General features: G+C 36.7%; 1 protein-coding gene across 1 annotated transcript in view; it reads right to left on the bottom strand.

Annotated features, from left to right (window-relative positions):
- Nucleotides 1-463: 463 nt before the first annotated feature.
- Nucleotides 464-22,229, bottom strand: part of wwc1 (WW and C2 domain containing 1) — a 36,352-nt gene continuing 14,586 nt past the window's right edge. The window contains exons 7-22 of the mRNA XM_056730638.1: nt 21,370-21,516; nt 21,169-21,239; nt 20,782-21,024; nt 18,657-18,746; nt 16,176-16,735; nt 15,755-15,872; nt 14,090-14,257; nt 13,624-13,816; nt 12,000-12,140; nt 11,543-11,607; nt 7,984-8,131; nt 7,471-7,629; nt 7,238-7,330; nt 5,017-5,247; nt 4,505-4,623; nt 464-4,394 (exon numbers count right to left, since the gene is read on the bottom strand). Of these exons, the coding sequence (XP_056586616.1) occupies nt 4,328-4,394; nt 4,505-4,623; nt 5,017-5,247; nt 7,238-7,330; nt 7,471-7,629; nt 7,984-8,131; nt 11,543-11,607; nt 12,000-12,140; nt 13,624-13,816; nt 14,090-14,257; nt 15,755-15,872; nt 16,176-16,735; nt 18,657-18,746; nt 20,782-21,024; nt 21,169-21,239; nt 21,370-21,516 (2,613 nt within the window). The 3' untranslated portion in view covers nt 464-4,327. The remainder of the gene's footprint in view (nt 4,395-4,504; nt 4,624-5,016; nt 5,248-7,237; nt 7,331-7,470; nt 7,630-7,983; nt 8,132-11,542; nt 11,608-11,999; nt 12,141-13,623; nt 13,817-14,089; nt 14,258-15,754; nt 15,873-16,175; nt 16,736-18,656; nt 18,747-20,781; nt 21,025-21,168; nt 21,240-21,369; nt 21,517-22,229) is intronic.

Genomic DNA, 22,229 nt, shown 5'->3' with positions numbered 1-22,229 from the left:
TTATAAATGTTTGCACATACATTCAGTACTAACAACAAACAGATAAAACATGATTTTCAAAGTCTCTGTAGAGTACATGTTAATCCCATCGTTTCTTAGGCAAGTTGGTCCTTTTATTTTTTCATATAATTAATGTCCAACTATTTTAGTTCATTTAAATTTGAAATTATTTTTGTGAATTATTTTGTTCATGTTAAATGCTTTATTACAGCGCATGACAAAAGAAGCAATGCTAGCAAAATGTGCCCAATTATTTATTCTAATTATACATTCCTAATTTACTGTGATTAAAAAATATATATATAGCGCTTAGGGCTTTGGGTTATTATAAATAAAAGAGTAGATGGTGGCTAGTCTGTAGATTGTCATTGCACATAACTTGTTGGATTGAGTAAACCACAATCAACATTGATGAATGAAACAATCAGACTCAGAAATACACACACACGATTCATTCTAAAGATTAGAAGAGAGGAACTTTTTATATTTGTTGTGAAACTACAAAACATATTCATGTGCTGGTGATATATTTACAAATCTTGTTGACAGTACAGTGTCGATGATAAAATTCACAGCTTTCAGAAGTCTCACAAGAAAAAAAGACAGAAAACCCAAATCACAAAAGTGCAATAAATTCAAGCTGTACTTCTCAAACCATCTCTGTGATCAGATCAGGTTGTTTCATCATCATAACAAGATTTTCAAAAAATGAACTGGAGCTTCCAAAATAAAAGTCCTACTGTGAACGATACACAACAAATCATTCATGACTACCAGCATCAGATACTGACAGCGTTTTCACCTATTGATTAATCATAACAAATCTTACATGATGTATGTATGAAAATTGGTAGTTAAAGAGCACCTAAGAAATACAAATCTCTCCAACCATACGCAGAGATGGCATACTATTGTACACTATAATGACCAATGACAACATAAGACTTCTTTTCTCTTGTTCGAGCACTCTCAGAAGAACATAAATCGTAGTGTTTCCAGGTAAAATGTTTACATTCTACAGCATTACATACACACGTACTGTACATCATATTTTAAGGGGACACACTGTATCTCTCACATTCAAATGAAAGAAAATGATAAAACGTGTGAAAATCTGAAAGATTCAAAATAATAAAAATGTACCTCGATTAAAAATGCCCATGTGAGAAATCTTCACATCAAACAGCACATTAATAAACTGAGATGAGCTAGGATGAAGCCGACAGGAGTCTTTACGTTTGGCAATGTTTATTACTGAGTCTAAACTGTGAAAACAATAAAATTAGAAACAAGCACAGATACTCTAATAAACTGACATAAACTACAAGAAACAGGCAACAGAAAAAAACTGTGAGGCTTTAACGTGAAAGAAATTAGTGTAGTATAGATATTTGGCTAACGTAAGGCTTTGGGACGGCATTTTAGTCGGGTCTTTTATGTTGTTTTTTAGTATTCCATCATATAAAAATAAATATGCAGCTCAGAGGGATTCAGTTAATGTCATTTTTTAAATCATGACATCGAATTTTCAATAAAAATACAAATCTATTTTTCGTATTGAATCAAGCTCAGTATGAACTTCATAGATATAGACATTCAGATCTGTTTGTATTTTGTACCACTTGGTGGAGCAAGAGACTAGAATTTTTGGACCAGTAACCCTTACTGGATTTTAAATTCTGTAGGACTTTCATCATAAATATACGTCACGGCTCTGTTTTTCGACTCCAGTTTATTTATGCAACACGAATGTTTTATTATTATTATTGCTTTAATTAGATAAAACAAACTTTGCTGTCAGCTCTATATTACTCAAACACTGATAGCTGATCTAAGGTTGGGCAAAGACAGTACATCCGTTGATGTTTTCTTGTAGAACAAGGCCAATAAAAACAGCACCGCAGGCTCTCAAGAGGAACAAGAACGTATTAGGATGCGGTACTGAAAATGAATGCAAAACAGAAAATATTGTGAGCACGGCCCATAAACTGCACCAAGACTTTTGCGTAATACGTAATAAAGATCAAATGCAAAATTTAACGTTAAAATGTGGACAAAACCCATGTAATCTGGCTTTTATTGCCACTGATTTCTGTGTTAATGGGCATTAGGCTAAAACAAAGACAAGTAATGTATTTCTGTATCAATAATAGATTGTGTGGACTGGGGCATTTTTAAAGTGCTACATTTAAACATCCAACTTCACTCTTGTAGATAAAACCCTAAAAAGAATCGGAAAACACGGTGCGCAGTAACATTCACACTCATCTATTGTCAAAATACTTGAATAATATTAAACTGAACATTCTGAATGTGAATAAACAGATGCCGAGAGAAAATCAATGTTGGTATAGTGGGAGTGCTCATTTACATAACATAAATGCCACGATTCTTTCATATATCAGCAAACGTTATGCTCAGGGATCTCTGCAGCGAGGCGCGATGCATTATTAAGTGTTTACAGAGAGAGCTGGGAGTTATGAACTGTGCCTTTGCAGTGACCTAGATGTGTTGAGATGATGATGTTCCAGTTTTCTAGATTTTAGCTGGTTGCTTTTTATTTGATTCATGAACGAGTGAATCTTTCTCGAATTGTCTAAAAAATGATTTAGTCCAAAATGGATGTCAATTGTTAGGCCCATTTTTTGCATTGTGACATTACTTGCATGCCTACTGTATTGCAAAAGTATACGAGAAAATTTGTTTGTATTAAATGTCTTTATTAATAAATCTATTAATGCATATGCTATGACTTTATTTTATGCAGAGTTTAATTAAAAAACTTTTTTTACAGTATTACTGAAATATGTCTTTTCCACATTCAAATGTTTGCCCTATTCATGTGTCTTCTGGGGTAAGTTTGCTTAGCTGTCATTACAATCATGTCACAACGCAAAGATTTTAATGGTCCTAAAAATAATTTATTTTCTACATTCTATGCAAAATCATTTTTGGTTTGATGGCGGATTCACGCAACTGCACAGACTTCTTCGATATTGTGCTTTGAGAATTGTTGCAGCTTTTGCTTACTCTTTTCCAACTCACTGACAGATTATTAGTCACATAAACTACAGTTACACTTGTGCTTATATACTAAAGTGAACCTATTGTTGGGACAAGAGGTCTGTATTTATCTTAGGTGACATCTAATCTGTGAACATAGCAGGTTAAATAATGGGGAGTTAACAAACGTCAAAAGATTCTCTTTGTATATAAATATACAAGAAGAGCTTCTCTTAAATGAGACAACATCATCTTTGCATTCTCTACATTGATGACTTGATATCTGATGTCTAATAAAGTGCATTAACTATCTGATGTTCTACCTGAGAGTCCGTGGAACTAAGTGCAGTTTCTACATCATTTTACGAACGTTTTGCGCCAAAGGTGTGTTTTGTTTGCATTTTCGGAGAGCTGTTAGCCATCTACTTAATCTACTAAGCGGTCATGTTACTGTCATGCTTTAGTTTCATGCTGGCTAACCGTTTACACGTTTGCAAAATAAAAACCTCAGACTATCTAACATAAGCGTGGACAGAATAAAAGCAGGATTTATGAGCATTCGTGTCGTCATTGCAACATTGTTGTATACAGATTTCTGAAGCCTTGTGCTAAAGACAGAAGTAGTACCGTAAATTACTGTATTCACATCATTAACAGTGCGCAGTCATGCCTGGTCGGCAGAGCAGCATTTTTCAATCTTATTTCTAGGGCCAAACGATTAATCGCGATTATTCGCATCCAGAATAAAAGTTTGTTTACATAACATGTATGGCCGTGTACTATGCATGTTATTTTGTATTTATAAACACACACTGTACATACAAGGTGTATGCATTTATGAAAAAAAAAATAGAAAATCAATAAATGTTGAAATATTAATATATGCACATATGTATATTTCCTAAATACAGTATATACATGTATGTGTGTGTGTTTATAAATACAAAATAAATAGGAACTGTCCACAGACATATATTATGCAAACAAACTTTCATTTTGGATGCGATTAATCGCGATTAATCGTTTACCAGCCCTACTTATTTCATTTTCAAATGACCCCTAAAACACCTAGTACACATACAGACATATTCTTATTAGTAACAGAACGCAATGAGAGTCAAAAAAAGAAAGAAAAGAAAACTAGCTTAAAAGAAGGAATAAGACACATGGATCAACACACTTTCAGCTCCGAGAGTTAAAACCCAGTGTTTAAAATGTCTTGCCCAACGTACACTTTCTGTCACGCAGTTCTTCATAACACCACCAGATGTCAGTTTTGTTTCCATGGAAACAGCAGTTCAGACCAAAAAATACTTGAGATCCTCTACACGTCGTCGGCTGGTAGGTCAGGAACGTTTATCTTCGCTCGAGTGAAGAAGGCCATCTTTTCTCTAAGAGGGGTCACAGCAGGCAATGAGTACAGACAGTCGAACAAGACGGTATCAGATACAACAGTTTTAGGATGTTAATTGGGAAGGCTCGAGTAGCATGTTATGCCCACCTGAAAGACTGGACCCCGGGGACCTCTTTGAGGCTTTGCCCGCGGATCTTGTGCACATCTTTAGCGGCTGCTCGCATCATCTTCTCCACCCTCTGTTCTTGTAGCTGCTCTTCTTGTGTCTGAGGAAAAATAGAGCGAACCGCATCACATGCTAGAACAGAGCTGGTATTTAGGATATAATACTTCTGGAATGCTTTTACGTCAGGGTGTGCAGGATTCTGTCATTCCGTATGAGTTTTATTTAGTTTCTTTTATATCTTTGGCCAATCCTTTAAGTATTCTGAGACAGTCATAAGCACAAAGCATTTCTTCCACCTGACTGATGACTCACAGAGACAGGTGTGATTTCTCAGGAGAGCCCTACAGATTTGAGAATCTCACTGCGGGATGTAACTGTTTACCAAAACAAACCAGTGACGCTCTCTGCATGATAATCTTTTTGAGCATTTGGCTTTTACGTTAGCATCGATCGCCGTCTTTGAAGGGTGTGATTTTAGAGAAGGTGTCTGCACCTGTCTCTCTGTGTGTTTGAGCAGCAGTCGGAAGCGCTCATCCTCCTGCACCCACGCCGGAAGGGTGTGCTGGCCCTTCTGTCGGGCCTCTTCCAGCGCTTTCTTCAGCTCTCGCAGCACGTGCAGCTCCTCGTTCAGACGGTTGTGTCGCGTGCGGGTCACCTGCAGGTCCAGTTCCAGATCCAGAGAGGTGCGGAGCAGACCGTCCAGACCTTTGACCTGCACCGGCGGCTGTAAGATAGCAAAGTGAAAAAACTTTGAAAACAGAGACGTTCTCCAAGACTAAGTGTTGGGAATCAAGTAAATGTTCATTCATCATGAAAACGATACATTAGACTTCCTAGCATCTAACCACCGTGCACTTTCATTACTGTCATCTTCAGTTTAATGACAGTTCAAGAGAGTTAAAAAGACGGTGCAGTTCATCTCAACAAAAAGACTCTGAACTCTCATGATGACTTTGCTTTGTGTCTTTAAAGGAGTAAATATTTCACCTGAGGTGTATTCGCAGTAAACTTGACCTCTTTTTCCAAACTGTGCATCATTAACACTGACCTCGGGTCAGCACAGAAATGTCAGCGTTAAATATTAAACTACTGCTAAATGTTTTCAACTGCCCTCTTAAAGTGCTGGCTTAAGAAAGGAAAAGTGTTAGCTTTAAAACTTCAACCCTCATGATATTTATGCATATTTCTAATAGAATATAAAATATGAACTACAATTGAATTTATGCAAACGACTTTTATAATTATATAATTGTACACTATTTATATTGATATATATATATATATATACACATGTATACACACATACACAAACAAACACATATATACACACACACATTTATACACACACACAAACACACATATCTATATATGTAAAAATGATATATTATATAATAATTAGAGATTCACCGATATATAGGACAATAATCAGCATCAATCAATAAAATCCAATTATGCATTCTGGCACGCTCTGACAACACCAGCCACAATTTGCTGGTCAAATTGTCTTTCTTCAGTCTTTTATCCTGCACAAGTTTTTCAAGTGCACCACATGACACATATGGAGAAGCAGCTAATCACACGATGTATGACCTATGTCAAGCTTATACGCAAATTCAACAAATTTCTGTAATTCTCCATCTGTGATCTTTGAAAGGTCTTTGGCCACTCAAAATGTTATCTTCGCTGTGCATTAAGACAATATCGACCAGTGGTTCTCCACTATGGCCCGTGAGATCTATTATTGTGCCGAGTTTAGCCCGAACTCTGATATAAAACATCTAAACAGCGTCTTAAGGAACAGACACGTTTAATTTAATGCGGTGCTGCGCAAATCTATCAGGTATGACATTAAAGTACCTCGAGAGCGATTCAGGTGCAGATTGCTTGTTACACATTTGAATCGCTCTCGCGGTACTTTAATGCGATATGCCAAACAATCTGCGCAGCCCAACATTAAATTGAGAGCGTCTGTTCCTGAAGACACTGGTTAGCCTCTTCAGGTGTTTTATTAGAGTTGGGTCTAAACTTTCCTGTTATTATGTGGTAAGAGCATTGCGGTAAACCCGCAAGGTTGTGAGTTCGATCCCAGGGGATTGCACATACCTATTATTGCCCTGATGTTGGAAATGGGAATATTTATTGTTTTAACCATTTCCTTTTAAACCCACTTTCTATTTTGTGCAGCTCAACAATCGTATGCTGCATATCAGAACTATATTCTTTGGTTTTACCCATTGAATATTTTACTCATAGAATTTCTAGGGTTGCCAATAATTGTGGCCACAGGTATATTGGAGAATTTTTTTTTTTCACAATGTGATATTCCCCCCACTTCAAATAGTTTTACTTGAATGAAATGGTGAAATTTTGTAGATTTTTTTAAATAAAAGATCAAAACGAGAAACAACATATATTTCTTTTTACAGCCTTCTTTGCTCATATTTACCAAGGGTGCCAATAACAGTGTAGGCCCTTTATAAATCACTAAGGAACCCCCTCTGATTGGTACAATTCACAAGAATGGCATATTTGGAATAAAAACGGGGAATTCCCCAAAAAGCGACAAGTTTTCATGGATGTTGAATAATAGGCTACCAGTATCAGTGGACAAATTTAGTATCGGTGCATCTCTAATTATAATTAAATGTAAATACGGTTTACTATTAAAAATAATATATTATTACATATAATAAAGAGCAGGTGAAATGTGTTACCTTCTTCATTCGAACGCTGCGTCTCTCTGAAGCGTTCCGGATGAAAGGGGATTTTTTCGACAGGGTGGAGCTGTCGCTGTCACTGCGGTTGATCTGGTGATTTGAAAAATGAGGCCATTAATATGGCCATAAATATATTTAGATGTATGTTGTATATTTAGTTAAATGTAAATTGTTTTTGTAAAAAATTGTAGCCAATATATAGATATTTTCAGAGATCAATGTGTTCTCACCCTGCAGATGTATTGGCTCTGTGGACCAGGAGAAAACGTCTTGGAGCGGATGATGGTGTTTCCACGCATGAAAGGGTTTTGCTGATGGACTTTGTGTCGTCTCTCTTTTGGTCGAACCACAGAGTGAGGAAGACCGTCCACACTGGTCTCTTTATTCACCTTTTTATAAAAACAACAAACCATGTTCAGTGACCGATTCACACACACAAACATTCACTAGAAAGGCACAAAAACATAAACACAAAATAAAAATGGCTAAAATAATGATTGTTTTCAAACATGTTTCCCATTTGTCTATGGTTGGACAAACAGCAAATGCCTTATTCAGTATTCCCGTATCTGGCTTAGCAAGTTTTTTTTATACTTTAAAAGAATCAGTATACGGAGGCTTTCTTATAGCTGTCTCTGCATAGCTGTGAGTGAAGTATTTTGACATCAACAAAAAAATGACCCAATTCTCCTTCAACACTACAGGAAAGTTTCTGCTGTGTCATGTAAAAGCAAAGCCGTCACCTTTTCCGTAATGACAGGTGTAGTTTCAGGCTTGGCTGGTTCCTCCTCCTGCTCCCACTGACAGTCTTTAGGATAAAAGTCTTCATCCTCTTCATCATCACTGATGTCTCCATCCTCAAACACATCACTCTCTAGAGTCTCTGCGGGCCTGAAACATAACACACATCACCATTATCATAGGCTTGAGAAATGTTATATAATTGGAATAATTTAACATTTATTAATTAATGTTTTTTATTTGTTTGGTGTATTTTATTTTTATATAAAAAAATATTTTGTTCAATTATTCTAACATTTTCAAACAAAAATGGTAGTGAATTTGAAAATGTTATTGTTTTTGTTATGAAATCTGCTTAGGGAATCATGAAAGAAACATTTTGAGTCTTTAAATGGTAAGATGCTTTATTGCATTCCTCCTTTACATGCGGTAAATAAAGTTGGTAGTTCATTGGTAATGATGTAATTCCCGTTTGTAAAAAATAATTGATATTATCAAGTAGTTTTAAAAAAAGTTTTGAGGCGAGATCTGGTCTAGTATTGTATGGCACAGCATTGTTACTTGATGTTTAAAGAATTTTCTTTTCATTTTACTATTTTTTTTTTGTGTTTCGACTATTTGTTCCCCTGCATTTCAGACATTTTGCCAAAACACATTTATTTAGCACACTATTGTTACTTGAATCTGGCTTCTTTCGTTTTTATTTATTATAAAGGATTATTCTGTTCTAAACAAATTCTGTAAATAAATGTTTAAGTGTGCTGCACTTTGTGCTGTACCCTTAACCACCCGAAGGTGCACACGTACGCACGCACACACGCACGTGCCTGCGATTCAACTATCAGTCGACTACAGGCAAGACGTGACAATTCTGATAACTCTTAGTCGAGGACACCCCTAAATCTGTTTTTTGGTATTTTGTAAAATATTGTATATTAATGTCTACCTATTTATAGTTTATTTTTAATATAGTTTGAGTATTAGTCTTTGGTTTTCTTCCCTTGTAGAATCACATACTGTTTCAGCAATTTCAGATGAGAAATTGAGAAAAATTCTGTAAATATATTTATCATAACATTTCTCTTTTTGTTTGTGTGGGTGTGTGTGATCTTTTGCTAATTTGATCTGATTTTAATAAAACTAGTTTATGTTTTCATTTCAAGTTTCATTTCATACCACACATTTTGTCATTTTGAAACGAAACAATATGCTCTGAAAGTTATACAGTGACCAGGTTATCTCGTCAATTAAAAAAAACTCTTCCCCGCCAAAGACGAGTTTTTACGGCAATCAGTGTTTGTACTGTTATCCAGCAGGTGGCGCTATTACACACCTTTGGGAAAAAGTACAGAATCCCAGAAACTAGTATTTTAGCGGTTTTTAATGATTGTTCTCAGTGTAATCTGGGCGGAATCTGTGACAAAACGTTAATTATCTCCTACACCTACACTCATATACAGACAACAAATGAAGATAGAGAATACGGTTTCTTTTCTTTAAAAGCTAAAACTCTGTTCTTTCATTTGACATTGTTTGTCCATATATTCTTTACAGAACATTTACTGTGAGCCAATAAAGTTGGGTGAAAATGTTAAAAAACGCTGGCGTAGGCTGGCAACTTTTTTTTAAAAAGGCTGGCGGCGAATGAGTTAAATAAGTTATCTTACTACATTCTGTCCTAGTGTCATTTTGTGATGTAATTCATTTCAAAGTTGATGGCTGTTACTATAGTAATACTGCATACAGCATGTGTCATCAGTGGATGTCTGTGAAACCATATTGTTCCTTAAAGACGGGCACTTTATTCATCTATTCACTTATCAAAAACCAAGTGAGAGTAAAGGGCGGAAATGCTGAGAAAAAATGTAGCTCTGCCACATTCCTGTTTCATCTCTATTGGACAGGTGGCTGCTATTGAGTCATCCTCTCAAACAATCAGATTGTGTAGTGCAGTTTTGGTTGTAATCGTCTGATCGCCCTTCAGCCAATCATCAAACATCACTCACAGCTGACATTCATCGAAAGAATCCAGAAACTGTGACATTAGAGATGACTGCTGCTTGATACCGCTCATCCACAGCTATGCTATCAGCTGTGTGTATTGTTTATGTAACTAGTTTCACATTGATGACCTAGTTATTTCAGTACCCGTGTCATGGTCATGTTTTGTGTTACTTCAAGTTGATATTAAACATCCCCTTTTATTTAATGCACATGATACAGTTTGAACTTGATTCGCATTTGGATTTTGTTTAGTGTTTACATTACCATAATGTCACTATTGTGTCTTCAGCAAACTATAGTACGTGTACACCCTCAAATTTGTGATTGTCGAGTTTATAAATTTGTTTTTGTAGCATTTAAACCTGTTCATATTTTGGCAGAACTCAGAGACAACTTATAAAAGAAAATCTGCTGTAGTATACTTTTATCAAAATAGGTGCATAGGATGCCATATTTTTTACATTGCCTCCTATTGACAAATCGCTTTACTGTATTGTTTACTTTATCTTCTCTGTAAGTCGCTTTGGATAAAAGCATCTGCTAAACGCCTGGATGTAAATGTTATTTGTGCAATTGTACACTGTATTGTGTTTCATGTCCAGTTCGTTTTGTTCTTTGGTTTTTGAACATTTCTTGTCTTGTACGATCATCTTCATCTACTTTACAGTAGTGTAATGTTTTATTTTTTCCTAAAGGTCATTGTTGCATTTTGCTCATCTATTCTCTATACTCGTTTCCTCAAATTTATCCTTTTTATGAAATTAAGTAGACAGAACTTAAACAAATAAGTAGACCAAAATTTTATTTTTAAGTTAAAACTTAATTCTATAAGTTTCTTTATTTTACATATTTCTTAGTCTTCATATGCAAAAATCAAACACATTACTCACATTGACTTATGCAACCCAGAATGAGCAGAACTGGCATAAGCACAGTTACTGCTCACTGGTGATATAACACTTGTTACGGGTAAAATGTGGTTTCGCAGATCCTATGCAAGTCTTTAACTTTACAAAAACATATAAAATAACAATATTTTATTTAATTTACTCTCTAATGCAGTCTGAAGCAAAGCATACTGGGAGTTCGAAATACTTCTTGACCAATTCTGTTGAATTAGAGTGTTTAAATTAAGCAAATTGAACAATGAGCAAACATTTTTTTTGGTTTTAATCAAAAGCTAATGGAAAAGTTCATTACACTTTACTCAAAAGTAAAAAAGTGTTTCGGGAACTTAAAAGTAAGTAAGTTTAACTTTTTTATAAAATTATTCTTACATTACTTAATCCGTTTGATTATTTTGAATATTTGGGTTTACAGTGTGTGTATGATCCAGTCAGAAAATGTTTTTTGACCCTGTTAACACTTGATGTATTGCTGTACTTCTGTGATTGGTTTAACTGAGATTTGAGTGTTAGGGAAGGATGGTTGTTATGTATATCAATGTCTCAAGTTCCACAAGAGAGGAAGAAAGATTAGTTTTAAAAACAAATCTTTAATCATTTTAAATAAACAGAAGAAAAAAAGAGGTGTCACATGACTGGTTATGGAACTCACCAGTCCTCCAGAGGAGTGTTATCCAGATGTGCAGCCGAGCTCTCGGAGCTGCTGGGAACTGAAGTCTACAAACACAAAATAATGTGTAAATACACAACAGGTCAAAAGTTTTGGGACACTTACTTATGTGTTATGTTTTTCCACATTATAGAATAATAAACTCAAATTTATGAAATTAAACAAAGGAAACTATTCTGTGCTCTTACTGGCTTTTCTTTTTAACTATTCAGTCAAATTCATCCATTTCAAAAACATTTATTATTAAATAAAAAAATATATAAACGTTTTCTGTGATGGTTAGGTTTAGGGGAAGGGTAATAGAATAGAAAGTGCTGTTGAATCTACAGTATAAAAACCATTATGTCTATGGAAAGTCCCCATAAAAATGGAAACCAAACTCAAGTGTGTGTGTGTGTGTGTGCGTGCATGCATGTGTGTGCGTGTGCATGTGTTTTACCAGCTCTTGCAGCGTGGAAGCCTCTTGCTCCTTGTGCTTTCTGTCCATATCTGGCATGTACATGTAGTTGAGGAGGTTGTACCACTTGGTGCACCATTCCTCTGAATACTCCTCATCAGCTAGACTGATCTGAGCTCCGGCCTACACGAGAAGAACACAACAACACTATGATATGGTCCTCTATTCCCACAGCATTACTTGAAAATATATCAAATTCTTTATACACTCCATTAGTCCCCAATAAAAATAATATTACACAAAATACTGAAAAACTCTGGGGTTAGACACAAAACTGTATATATTCGTAAGACGTTTTATCTTAAGCGACAGTGCATTCTAAATGTTCATTAAATCAGCATTTCATGAAATATTGTTAGTAGTTCACTGAATGAAACAAAAATGATAATTTTATCAAAACACACCTATAAACAGTTCTGAAAAACCATATCCTCGTTATTTAATGCGTTTTCTTCATTTTATACTGCTTGTGTTGTTGTTACCGGTCAAATATTAGAACATGCACACAAATATTGCATCCAGTATTTATGCCTTTTCATGCTATTAAATTAAAAGGGATATTGTCTTTTTTAATTGTATTTTATATGACTTAATGCGTTACTTTACCCCAAAATTGCTGCTAATTTACTCACCCACAGTCCCCCAGTATATCCAAGATTTGGGTGGAAATGTTTAGTCAATCTTCACTACAGGGGGAAATTCTCGCTATTAACAAACCATTAACTACGACTTTTCTTCAATAAACTCTTAAGTTCTTGCAAATTAATAGTCAGTAAGGTAGTTGTTAGGTTTAGGTATCGGGTAGGATTAGGGATGTAGAGTATGGTCATGCAGAATATGTGCTTTATAAGTACTAATAAACCAATATGACAACGAAAGACATGCTAATAACATTTAGTTAATAGTGAGGACTGCCCCCTATACTGAAGTGTTACCCAATGTTTTTTCAAGAAGTTATTTATGAAGATATTTGGTTGAATTAATGAAAGTATCAAAACGCAAATACATTCAAACACAAAAGTTATTCCTGCCCTGTGTGATGTTAAATCAGCATCTTATAAAGCGAACCAATTGGTCCGTGCAAGAAACTGAAAGCTGTTATCACATCTTCGGGTGTAATTCCAACCGCATTCATGTGCCCTACGCACTAAGAAGGGCAGATCCTTTGCAGTGCGAGATCTGGAGGGAGATGAACAGCTGTTTTCGTAAATATAGCTGTTTGAATCATACATAATGAACACAGTAATACAAACATCTGAGATAAGCGTTCCCGTGGTGTACCCTTCCTGCAGTAAGCCCACTTTCAAGGGCACAAGACGCGTTTTAGAACGCGAACTATCTCGTGTGCCGATTACAACGTTGTAAATCACATGAAGTTTCTTGGACAGACCTATCGAATCGCTTTGTAAGACGTCAATTGTTATGAGCCGCAGGAATTACTGTCGTATTGAATGTAGCGACGTTTTGGACTTTCAAAGATGTGGCGTCTCAGGAAGTACTCACCGTTCTTAAAGTCTCTCCACTTATTTGAAATGTCAAGGCACCAGTTGACTAGCCATGATCTACAGCAACATTATACATTTTTGGGGAGAGATTTAACACTCACTAGACATTCTTCACGGCCAGATTTGCTGGTGGAGCAGATGTCAATGCGCAGGGTCTTCTGTCTGACAGCTGTGGATGACATCTGCAGGCCGAACGCCTCCTTGAAGTCTAAGGACTCTTGTTGAAGAGCGCCGCGGGTACGGAAGAGACAGCGGACGGGCTCTGAGCACGGCAGGACCACCACTCGAACATATCTGTAACCAACAAAAGACACACTTAAGGTACTAACCATCTACATGCCACAATGACAGAGATACCTGACCAAATCAAAGATCATATAACATCCTGATGGACATAACATACAGACAGCATAAGGAGAAATCTTTATTCATCTAGTGAATATGTTATCCATCTGTAAAACCCTCCACACGTCCAGGTAGAGACGCTTTATCAGAATGACATACTGAAGATTAAATGATTGTCTCCGCATCAAGTTAAGATGAATCTGGCTGAGAAAGAGATCTCACGTGTTCTGGTTGGCTGGCAGGGAGAGAGCGCTGCAGTTGGAGATCTGGATGACTAACACTGTGAACCTCTTCTCCTTCACTTCATACTTTAGTCCGAGTTTGATCTGAGCACTGCTCGCCGAGCTCCCGTCATCAAAACTCAGAAGCTGTTCGGCAGGAAGCCCTGGCCTGTCGGAGTAAACACAACACACAACTTAGAATACTCAATGTAATGTTTTGAGCTAGCACATAAAAAACTGATGTTCAGAAGGTCTCTTAACCCAATTCGCAATGTTAAGTTTAAGATAATGATTTATATTTGAGCTGTCATGTCGTATTATTCAGGCAGTGTAAAGGCAAAAGTAAAGTCCGGCCAACTGCACCGCGTAATTTTTGTCATCAGGAGGGTCCACAGTCGCTGTGCAAAACAGCGTTGAATCGGAGTCCACTCGGTGATGTACTGCACATGTGTCAAACTTGTCTTGCCACGCCCGTCCACGATTGAGTATGTAAAAGAAGCTGTGCAGACGCGTTTGTGTGCGAGATGGACACGGAAAGTCAAGTATAACTGGCACATAAGTTTGACTGCAACTTACTTTACGTACTTAAGGTAAAGAAAAGTATGTAGTACTTCAGTAAAGTAACATGTAATTTTACGTAACAAACAGAGATAGCGATAGGTAGGCAAAAGTCACAGATTGCAGCTTTGAAACTGTTGACAGAATTGACATGTACAGTTTTATAGTTTCGAATATGTTTGGTAGAAAACTACTCAGTGTTAGATTAGATTTTGTTTGTTGTTCTATTTCGTTCACCTGTGTGTGCTGTTTGGGTCTATGGTCCAATTTCAGTGTTTAATAAAAATAAAGCGATTCAATTGTTTTTAGATTTAAAGACGGTTTTGGATGCACGCGTCTGGTAGGAGGTTAACTTCCAGTCTGTGAATGTTTATTGGTCTATATAAAAAATTTGTATTAAATTGACATTAATATTTCATTGTATATTAATTGACATAAATATTTCATTGAATATTAATTGTCATTAATATTTAATTGAATATTAATTGTATTAAATTAAATTAAAACTACTCAACATCTTTGAGGAAGTCTAAGTTTGGGCCACATAGCGTTTGTTTGTTGTTCTTGTCACTGAAACCATCTATAGACCACTTCGCAATATGTAAACACTGGTCCAGAAGCCCACGGTTTCAGTATTTCAAACATATATAAAATTAAATCTTAAAAATATTCATGTAACATTTTGATTCGGTTATTGTATTTTGTTTAAGTGTAGTGAGTGTAGTTTTTTGTTTTTAAACCTTTTTTCATAAATGTCGTTTAAGTAAATTATCAAAATAAACCATATATTCAGTCTATGTTGCTTGTAAGTGGGATACAGTAAAATTGTTCACATACCTAGACCAGTGAACATTTCATGAGTAACAAAAATGAACACCAAACAAGATATAAAATGTTCATGTTTAATTAAAATGACAACTATAATTATCCATTCAAGAGTTCAATATCCCCCCCAAAAAAACAAAAAAACGCTTGAATGGATAATTATAGTTGTCGTTATACATTAGAAAAAAATCTGATGTTACAAAAACAAACACCATATCTTACATTCATCATGACCATTTTTAACATCCCTTTTCCCATCCGCTTGCTCCAGCGACTTTCTTACCTTTTCTCAGAGGGCTCGTACACCCCGCTGTCTCCCGCCACTGATTCGTCAGACACGGCAGACGTTACTCCCGCCTTCTTTGATCCGGGTCCCGACACTCTCGTTTGCGTAACACCATCTGCAAGCACACAGGACGGCAAGTGGAAATGTGACACGGCATCACTTGATGGGTTTTAGGTTCAAGAGCTCCAGTATCTACCCTATCAAACCACACTTTCAGAAGCTTTATCCAGTTTCACGTGAAATTCTGGGTTGCTCAGCTGGCATCCGAACTAAATCTGAAAGCCGATTTGTGTTCGTTTCTTAAATTTCAGACTAGGAGAGTATCTGGAGGCCACTCAATTGTGATAAACAAGTTTACACAACAAATAAATTTAATTTGAGCTTTTCTAAACCAAAGTTGAACCAAAGAGCCATGTACCTTTTGAGGCCTCGGCCATGATGCTGTCTTGTTTGTTGTCATGGTAACCCAGCTGACCCTGCTGCTTGTCCTCATCGAGCCTTAGCTCCATCAGTCTTGTCTGCAGATCTAAGTCCAGCTGTGAGGCGGGACCAGAGAAGGCCTCTCCCGACAAGAAGGAAGCGTCCGTGACAAGGGGCGAGCAAGGAGGAGAGAGAGAAGATAGAGAGGAACGCGGTGAAAGCGAGCTCATGGAGTGAGGCGTCTCCGACAGCCGCAGCGCTTGGGCTCGCTGGCCCACCCCCGGCCCCCCGCCGACCGACTTGCAGGAGGAGACCTCGTTCTCATGGATGGTGGTGATGGAGCTGGACGGCCTATAGCCTGAGGTGCCTCCCTCCTGCAAAATGGAGTCCAGTTTGTTCTGAAAGTCGGGGTCGCCGAGCTCTGGCTGTTCAAGGTAGATGTCGGTGAAGCTGAGGGAGGAAGTGGAGCCCAGGCTGGAGGTGGCCAGGGACCCTCGACTTGAGGTGAGAGAGCCGCGGCTGCTGCCCGAGGAACACGACAGCGTGCTTGCTGATAGGCTGAATTTGACGGCCATGGAAAGATAGAGAGGAAGGACAGAATGGTTAATTGTAAAGCAGATTCACACCCCCATCGTATCTCTCTCTCTTTCTTATCTTATTGCAGGTTTCACATCAAAATGCATTCTGGGTTAAAGCAAACACATTCATGAAGGGATGGCGGACTCATTAGAGAAGCAACAGAGATTGTTTCTCCACGCAACAAGCCTTTGATGTGCCTCAACTAAATGCGGAGGATAAATTAAACACGACTGATAAACAAAAAATAAGCGCAAGGCTATTGTTAATGTCAACAGGAATTTCAGTTTCAGGACTTCAAAGGCTGATTCGTCTGATAACGGTGAACATTCCTTATTGCGGGGATGTTACATCATATACAGCGAGGCAAAGCAGTTTTTACTTCCAGACACGAGTTTGAAATAAATGAAAATGTTCACTGACATCAAGCATCGGATCTGAACGGGCTTAAAGTTCACAGGCAACCTAAAAGATTGAAAGAATGATTATATAAAGTGGCCGAAAGTGATGCCTGGAGGAAACGATCTTAAAGGGACAGTTCATCCAAAAAATAAAAATAGTCTTTAATCATTTATTCACCCTCATAATGTTTAAAATCTGTTTATGACTCTTTCTTTTGTGGAAGATAAAGGAAGATATTTCGAGAAATGTGGTTTTGTGTCCATACAACGATCACCAATGGGAGTCAATGAGTGCGTTTACGTGCACAAAATAAAAATCCGCTTAAAAAGAAACCTGTTTTCACGTGTTTACATGCATAGTAATAAACCGGCAATGCATAAAACTTTGTTTACATGGAAGTTTGAGATTTGTCGATAGTCATTTTGGTATTAAAAATGGAGCTGGAAAACGGTCAGAAGCTGTATATTTATATCTCTTCTCATGTCCGCAGTACTTGCATATGCAACAATAAATCTTCAAGTCTTCATTTGGTCATTTCTACTTACACTGCATGATTCAGGACTTTATGAGTTATTTTACCATTACTTCCGTTTGGGACTTTTAGAATTGCCCCGTCAGACATGCGCACATAAAGAAAACTGATAAAAATGTTAAAGGTGCTTATATTCAGCGCAAAATCGGAGTGATGGGGAAAAAACTACCTATGCCGAACGGGTTTTGCTTATGCCGTTTATATGCTTAACCCGAGAAAAAAAAAAAAAAGTTTCACACGTCTACATGACCTAACATATATCAGCTTATTCAGCATCATCGGAGTAAAACTGTGCATGTAAACGTGCTCAGTGTTGTTTGGTTACCAACATTCTTCCAAATATCTGCTTTTGTAAAAGTCATACAGGTTTGGAAGGACATCACAGTAAAATAATTTTTGGGTGAACTGACCCTTCATGTCCCGTTTGGTTTGATAACAGCATCAAAATATGACGTATATGGTCCAAAAAGGAGTAAACTAAACATTTATCACAGCAAATAAATCACAAACTGAGGAGAGTTTAATCCATTATTCATATTTTGTTGATCCACTTCTTGTTTTTAATTAAAAAGGTCATTCTCCTGGGTCTTGAGTCATATTGCACATTTTTTTTGCCTTTTGCTTGCCTTCCTAAATTCTTCTCAAATCTGACCTTCAGTTTACACTCCAAACACAGTCACACAACAAACAAAGGGGTGTTTTCCTGGGACAGGGTTAAGTTTAAGCCACGACAAGCCTTGGTTAAATTAGTCGTTTTTAAAAACATACTTTAAAAATAAACATTGGTGTGTGCATCTTCAGACAAAACAATGGCAATGATATATTTTAAGATGTCATATTTAACACCTCTATCATTTAAGTTAGTCTGGGCCTAGGCTTAAGCCCTGTCTGGGTTTTGAATAAAAGGCAAAGACATACATTTTCCAAAGTTGGTGAATACAATATCATTGATATAAAAGTGAGTGATACCTCTTTAGCTGGGTGTGGAGAGAAGACGCCATCCTCACAGTTTCCTCGAGTTCCTTCACTAGTTTGCTTCTCTTATAGTGCAGCTTTAACCTAAAAAAATCAGACAAGAAATGCGTGAACTTACAATCGATCCAAATGTTTCAATGCGCTTAGACTAACACATATTACTAACTATCAGACCTATCATTATTAACTGTCAATTAAAACTGGGTTTTAATTTGCATTTTATTTGGCTGATCTGACCCCAACTAACAAATACAATAGAACCATGCCCCAAAAATGATATATAATATAATGTAATAATTTATTGAATGGTTACAATGGGAATGCCATTGGTTTTAATGGAAACTAATAATGGTGTCTACTGGAATGTGATGGATTCTATTGGTGGGGTGTTATGTGGCAGATGGTAACAATAGAACACCATTTACTCCTATGAAATACTGCCAAAATCACATTACAAAAAGGACTTTTTTAATCGTATTAATGGAAATGCTAATGGTTTATAATGAAACAATAGTACTGAAACCATTAGAATTTCTGTAACAGTTGTAATAGAAACCATTATAGAAGTTAAAATGGGTTTAATGTTTTTAAAGGGATTTGTATTGGTTTTAAAGAAAACTGTAATGGTTCTACTGGTATGTGATGGATTATACTGGTGGGATGTTAAATCCTATTGGAATAATGCCCAAAAAGGAATTTTGTAATGGTTTTAATGGGAAAAGCGAATGGTTCGTAATGGTAATTTAATGGAAACCGTTGTAATGGCATCTGTTGGGTTTCTATTGTTTTTTTCAGCAGGGTATACTGTAAACTAATTTTGGTTGTATAGGTCAAAAGCAAATTTTTATGTAATCCTGATTTCTTTTAATTTGATTAAATGTCGTAGGTATGTTATTAAACGGCAGCACCGAAGAAGGCACCCATTGTGTTCAACCCAGATCCAGAGTCTGAGCAACTCAAGTTACAGGAAGAGTGTAGACTTCAAGCTAACCGAGTATACAGTATCGAAAGTCGACAACAAGGCCCTTGTTCAAATAACTGAAAGAGTTGCAGCGAAAGAGGGAATGAGAGAGAGAATAACAGAGAGAGAGAGAGAGAGAGAGAGCGAGAAAGGTTAATTGGTTCCCTCTCCTAGACAACCTGAATTGAAAACACAGGTGTCCTGTGAGAGCACAAGTCTCCTTAAGCAAGACACCTGCAGACTTTTATGAATCATTTGCATACATGACACTCAAGCTCTGCCATTTTAGACGTGTGCTGTTATAATGGCAGACACACGCAAGAGACACAGTTACTGCTATGCTACTGGTTTTGCATAATGCAAAAGACCTATGTGAGCTCAGGCACCGCATCAGGCTTTTAGCAAACATTTGCACGTTCACTCGTGGTTGGTTTTAAATAATAATTGCTGTTTTCTTGTGTGTTTTTCTCGCCGCTGACGTATTGAGAGCACAGCTGCGGCTTCTCAGATGGGAGTCCTGTTGTTTTTCCACAACACGGATGCTGAGAGCTTGCGAAAAACTGCAATGTACTGTGAAAAAACTTCCATGGATTCTACAGTCTATATGTAGCACTGGGAAAGTTTAATTTGATTTTGTATATATTTTTTTCACATTAACAATTAAAAACAAATCCTAAATCAAGATACGACAACTTCAGAGAAAAATAACTTAAATCCTAATAAACTGTAAATATATGTATATATATATGTTTTGAAATTAAGCCAGGTAGGTCTTGAATAAAAAAAATAATTAAAATAAATGACTAATAAAAATAAATGACTAAACAAAATTAAAATACATACTTAATAAATAAGTAAAACTCAATTCAAGTTTATTCAATACTTAATATATTTTATTAATATTTTACCCTATTTTGCTTCTAAAGCAATCTTGATTTAAAAAATAAATCTATATTTGGAATTAAAACAAATAATTTATTTTATGCTGTGAGCTTAGTGGTTAAAGACCTGGAAGGGGTGGTTGGCGATCATCATTGATAACTTTTGACATGAAATCTAATGTATTCATCATTTTATCAAAAATCTGCGGTATCATCAAACTATGTGCTGAAGTTTGTCCAGCATTGTGTACAATGCTGGCCGGGTCGATCATCTCACCTCTCGGTCAGTGCTTTGCTCTGGTTGTCCCGTGCATCCTGCAGATCCTTCTCAAGTCGTTTCTTCTCCGACTCGATCTTCTGTGCGTCGCTGGGCGCGCGCTTGCACGGCTTCACGTACTGCAGTTCCTTTAGCAGTTCCTCCTTCTCGTTGATGAGGATCAAGCGATCCCGCTCCGGGTCCAACAGGCCCGGCCACGCCTCGCTGTCCAGTTTGGCAATCTGGACCTCGATATTTGCAATCCTGAACGGGAATCATAGAATGAAAATGTTAAGTGAGAAAATGATAAAAAGAGAGACACATATATTGGACGTTTTAAAATAAGTCAATTTAATTGAATATTAATGATTGTTATTCGGTTATTATTTGAAGTAAAAGATACTTCACCTTCTTTTTGCTTCCTCATATTTCAGGCTCAGTCGTACCTTCTCCGCCAGTTTATTTGAGTTTGATACAAACTGATGCGAATGGAAACACAATGCGAGAAATAATCAGAAAACAGCATATCGGGAAAAGCTTCACGAAGGCGTTTTGATCATTTAACACTTAAAGAGTTTGTAAAACGCAGAGATGAAGATCCTGTCTCACCTCAACAGGTACGTCCGTTTGAGATTCGGCGTCTGAGTACAGGCGGGGCAGAGAGAGGTGTGAGTTGGCCAGGGAAGGACTGCTGGCCCACAGATCAGACTGAGAACCATAATCTAACTGAAAACCATCCTTCAGCATGGCCAGTCTCTGCAACAGAAGAAAAACGATAATCACATCGATAGGTGCAATAATTCATCCAATATTAAAAACATACCACAATAATAAAGTCTAGCGATGTTTAATGTTACAATACAATAATGTTTGCATACTGATTTGCACTATTTGCCTGGCTGGGGGGGCTGCTTTAGAATTCAGAAGTTTTACATAATTAATATTGCATATAGGAATTAATAGTCTGTTTAATATTTGACCTTTGTTTCTCTCTCCTTTATCTTAAATGTGTGTTTTCACTTTGAGTGCCTGCGTGTGTGTCCGTGTGTGTATGTCGATGTGTGTAAATGTGTGCATATTGTGTGTGTGGAGCATTTGCATGTGGGTGTGTCTGTCTTCTCTGTTTTCACCTTTTTCTTGTTTTTACAGATATATGACTTTAGTTGTTTTGCTTATAGTCAATATGTCTCATGTACAGCTGCTTTGTAACAATGGAAATTGTAAAAAGCGCTTTATAAATAAAGTTGAGTTGAGAATACTACAAATGTATGAATATCATTACATCAAAATGGCATTTATTAAAACTTTGTTTTCTTACTTCTATATTTTTATATTAATACGATTAGACTTTACGGTATACATTCATTGAAGAAGTTATGAGAAATGAAATATTAGTATAATAAATGTATAGATTAAAGGCGTTTCAATGTAATTTTTGTATGTAAACAAGTGAAGGGATAGTTGACCCA

This window comes from Triplophysa dalaica, chromosome 19 (genome assembly GCF_015846415.1).
Source record: "Triplophysa dalaica isolate WHDGS20190420 chromosome 19, ASM1584641v1, whole genome shotgun sequence".
In the NCBI taxonomy this organism is placed as follows: domain Eukaryota; kingdom Metazoa; phylum Chordata; class Actinopteri; order Cypriniformes; family Nemacheilidae; genus Triplophysa; species Triplophysa dalaica.
Note: the sequence above shows the minus strand (reverse complement) of the source record. Positions and strands in the feature narration are given on the sequence as shown.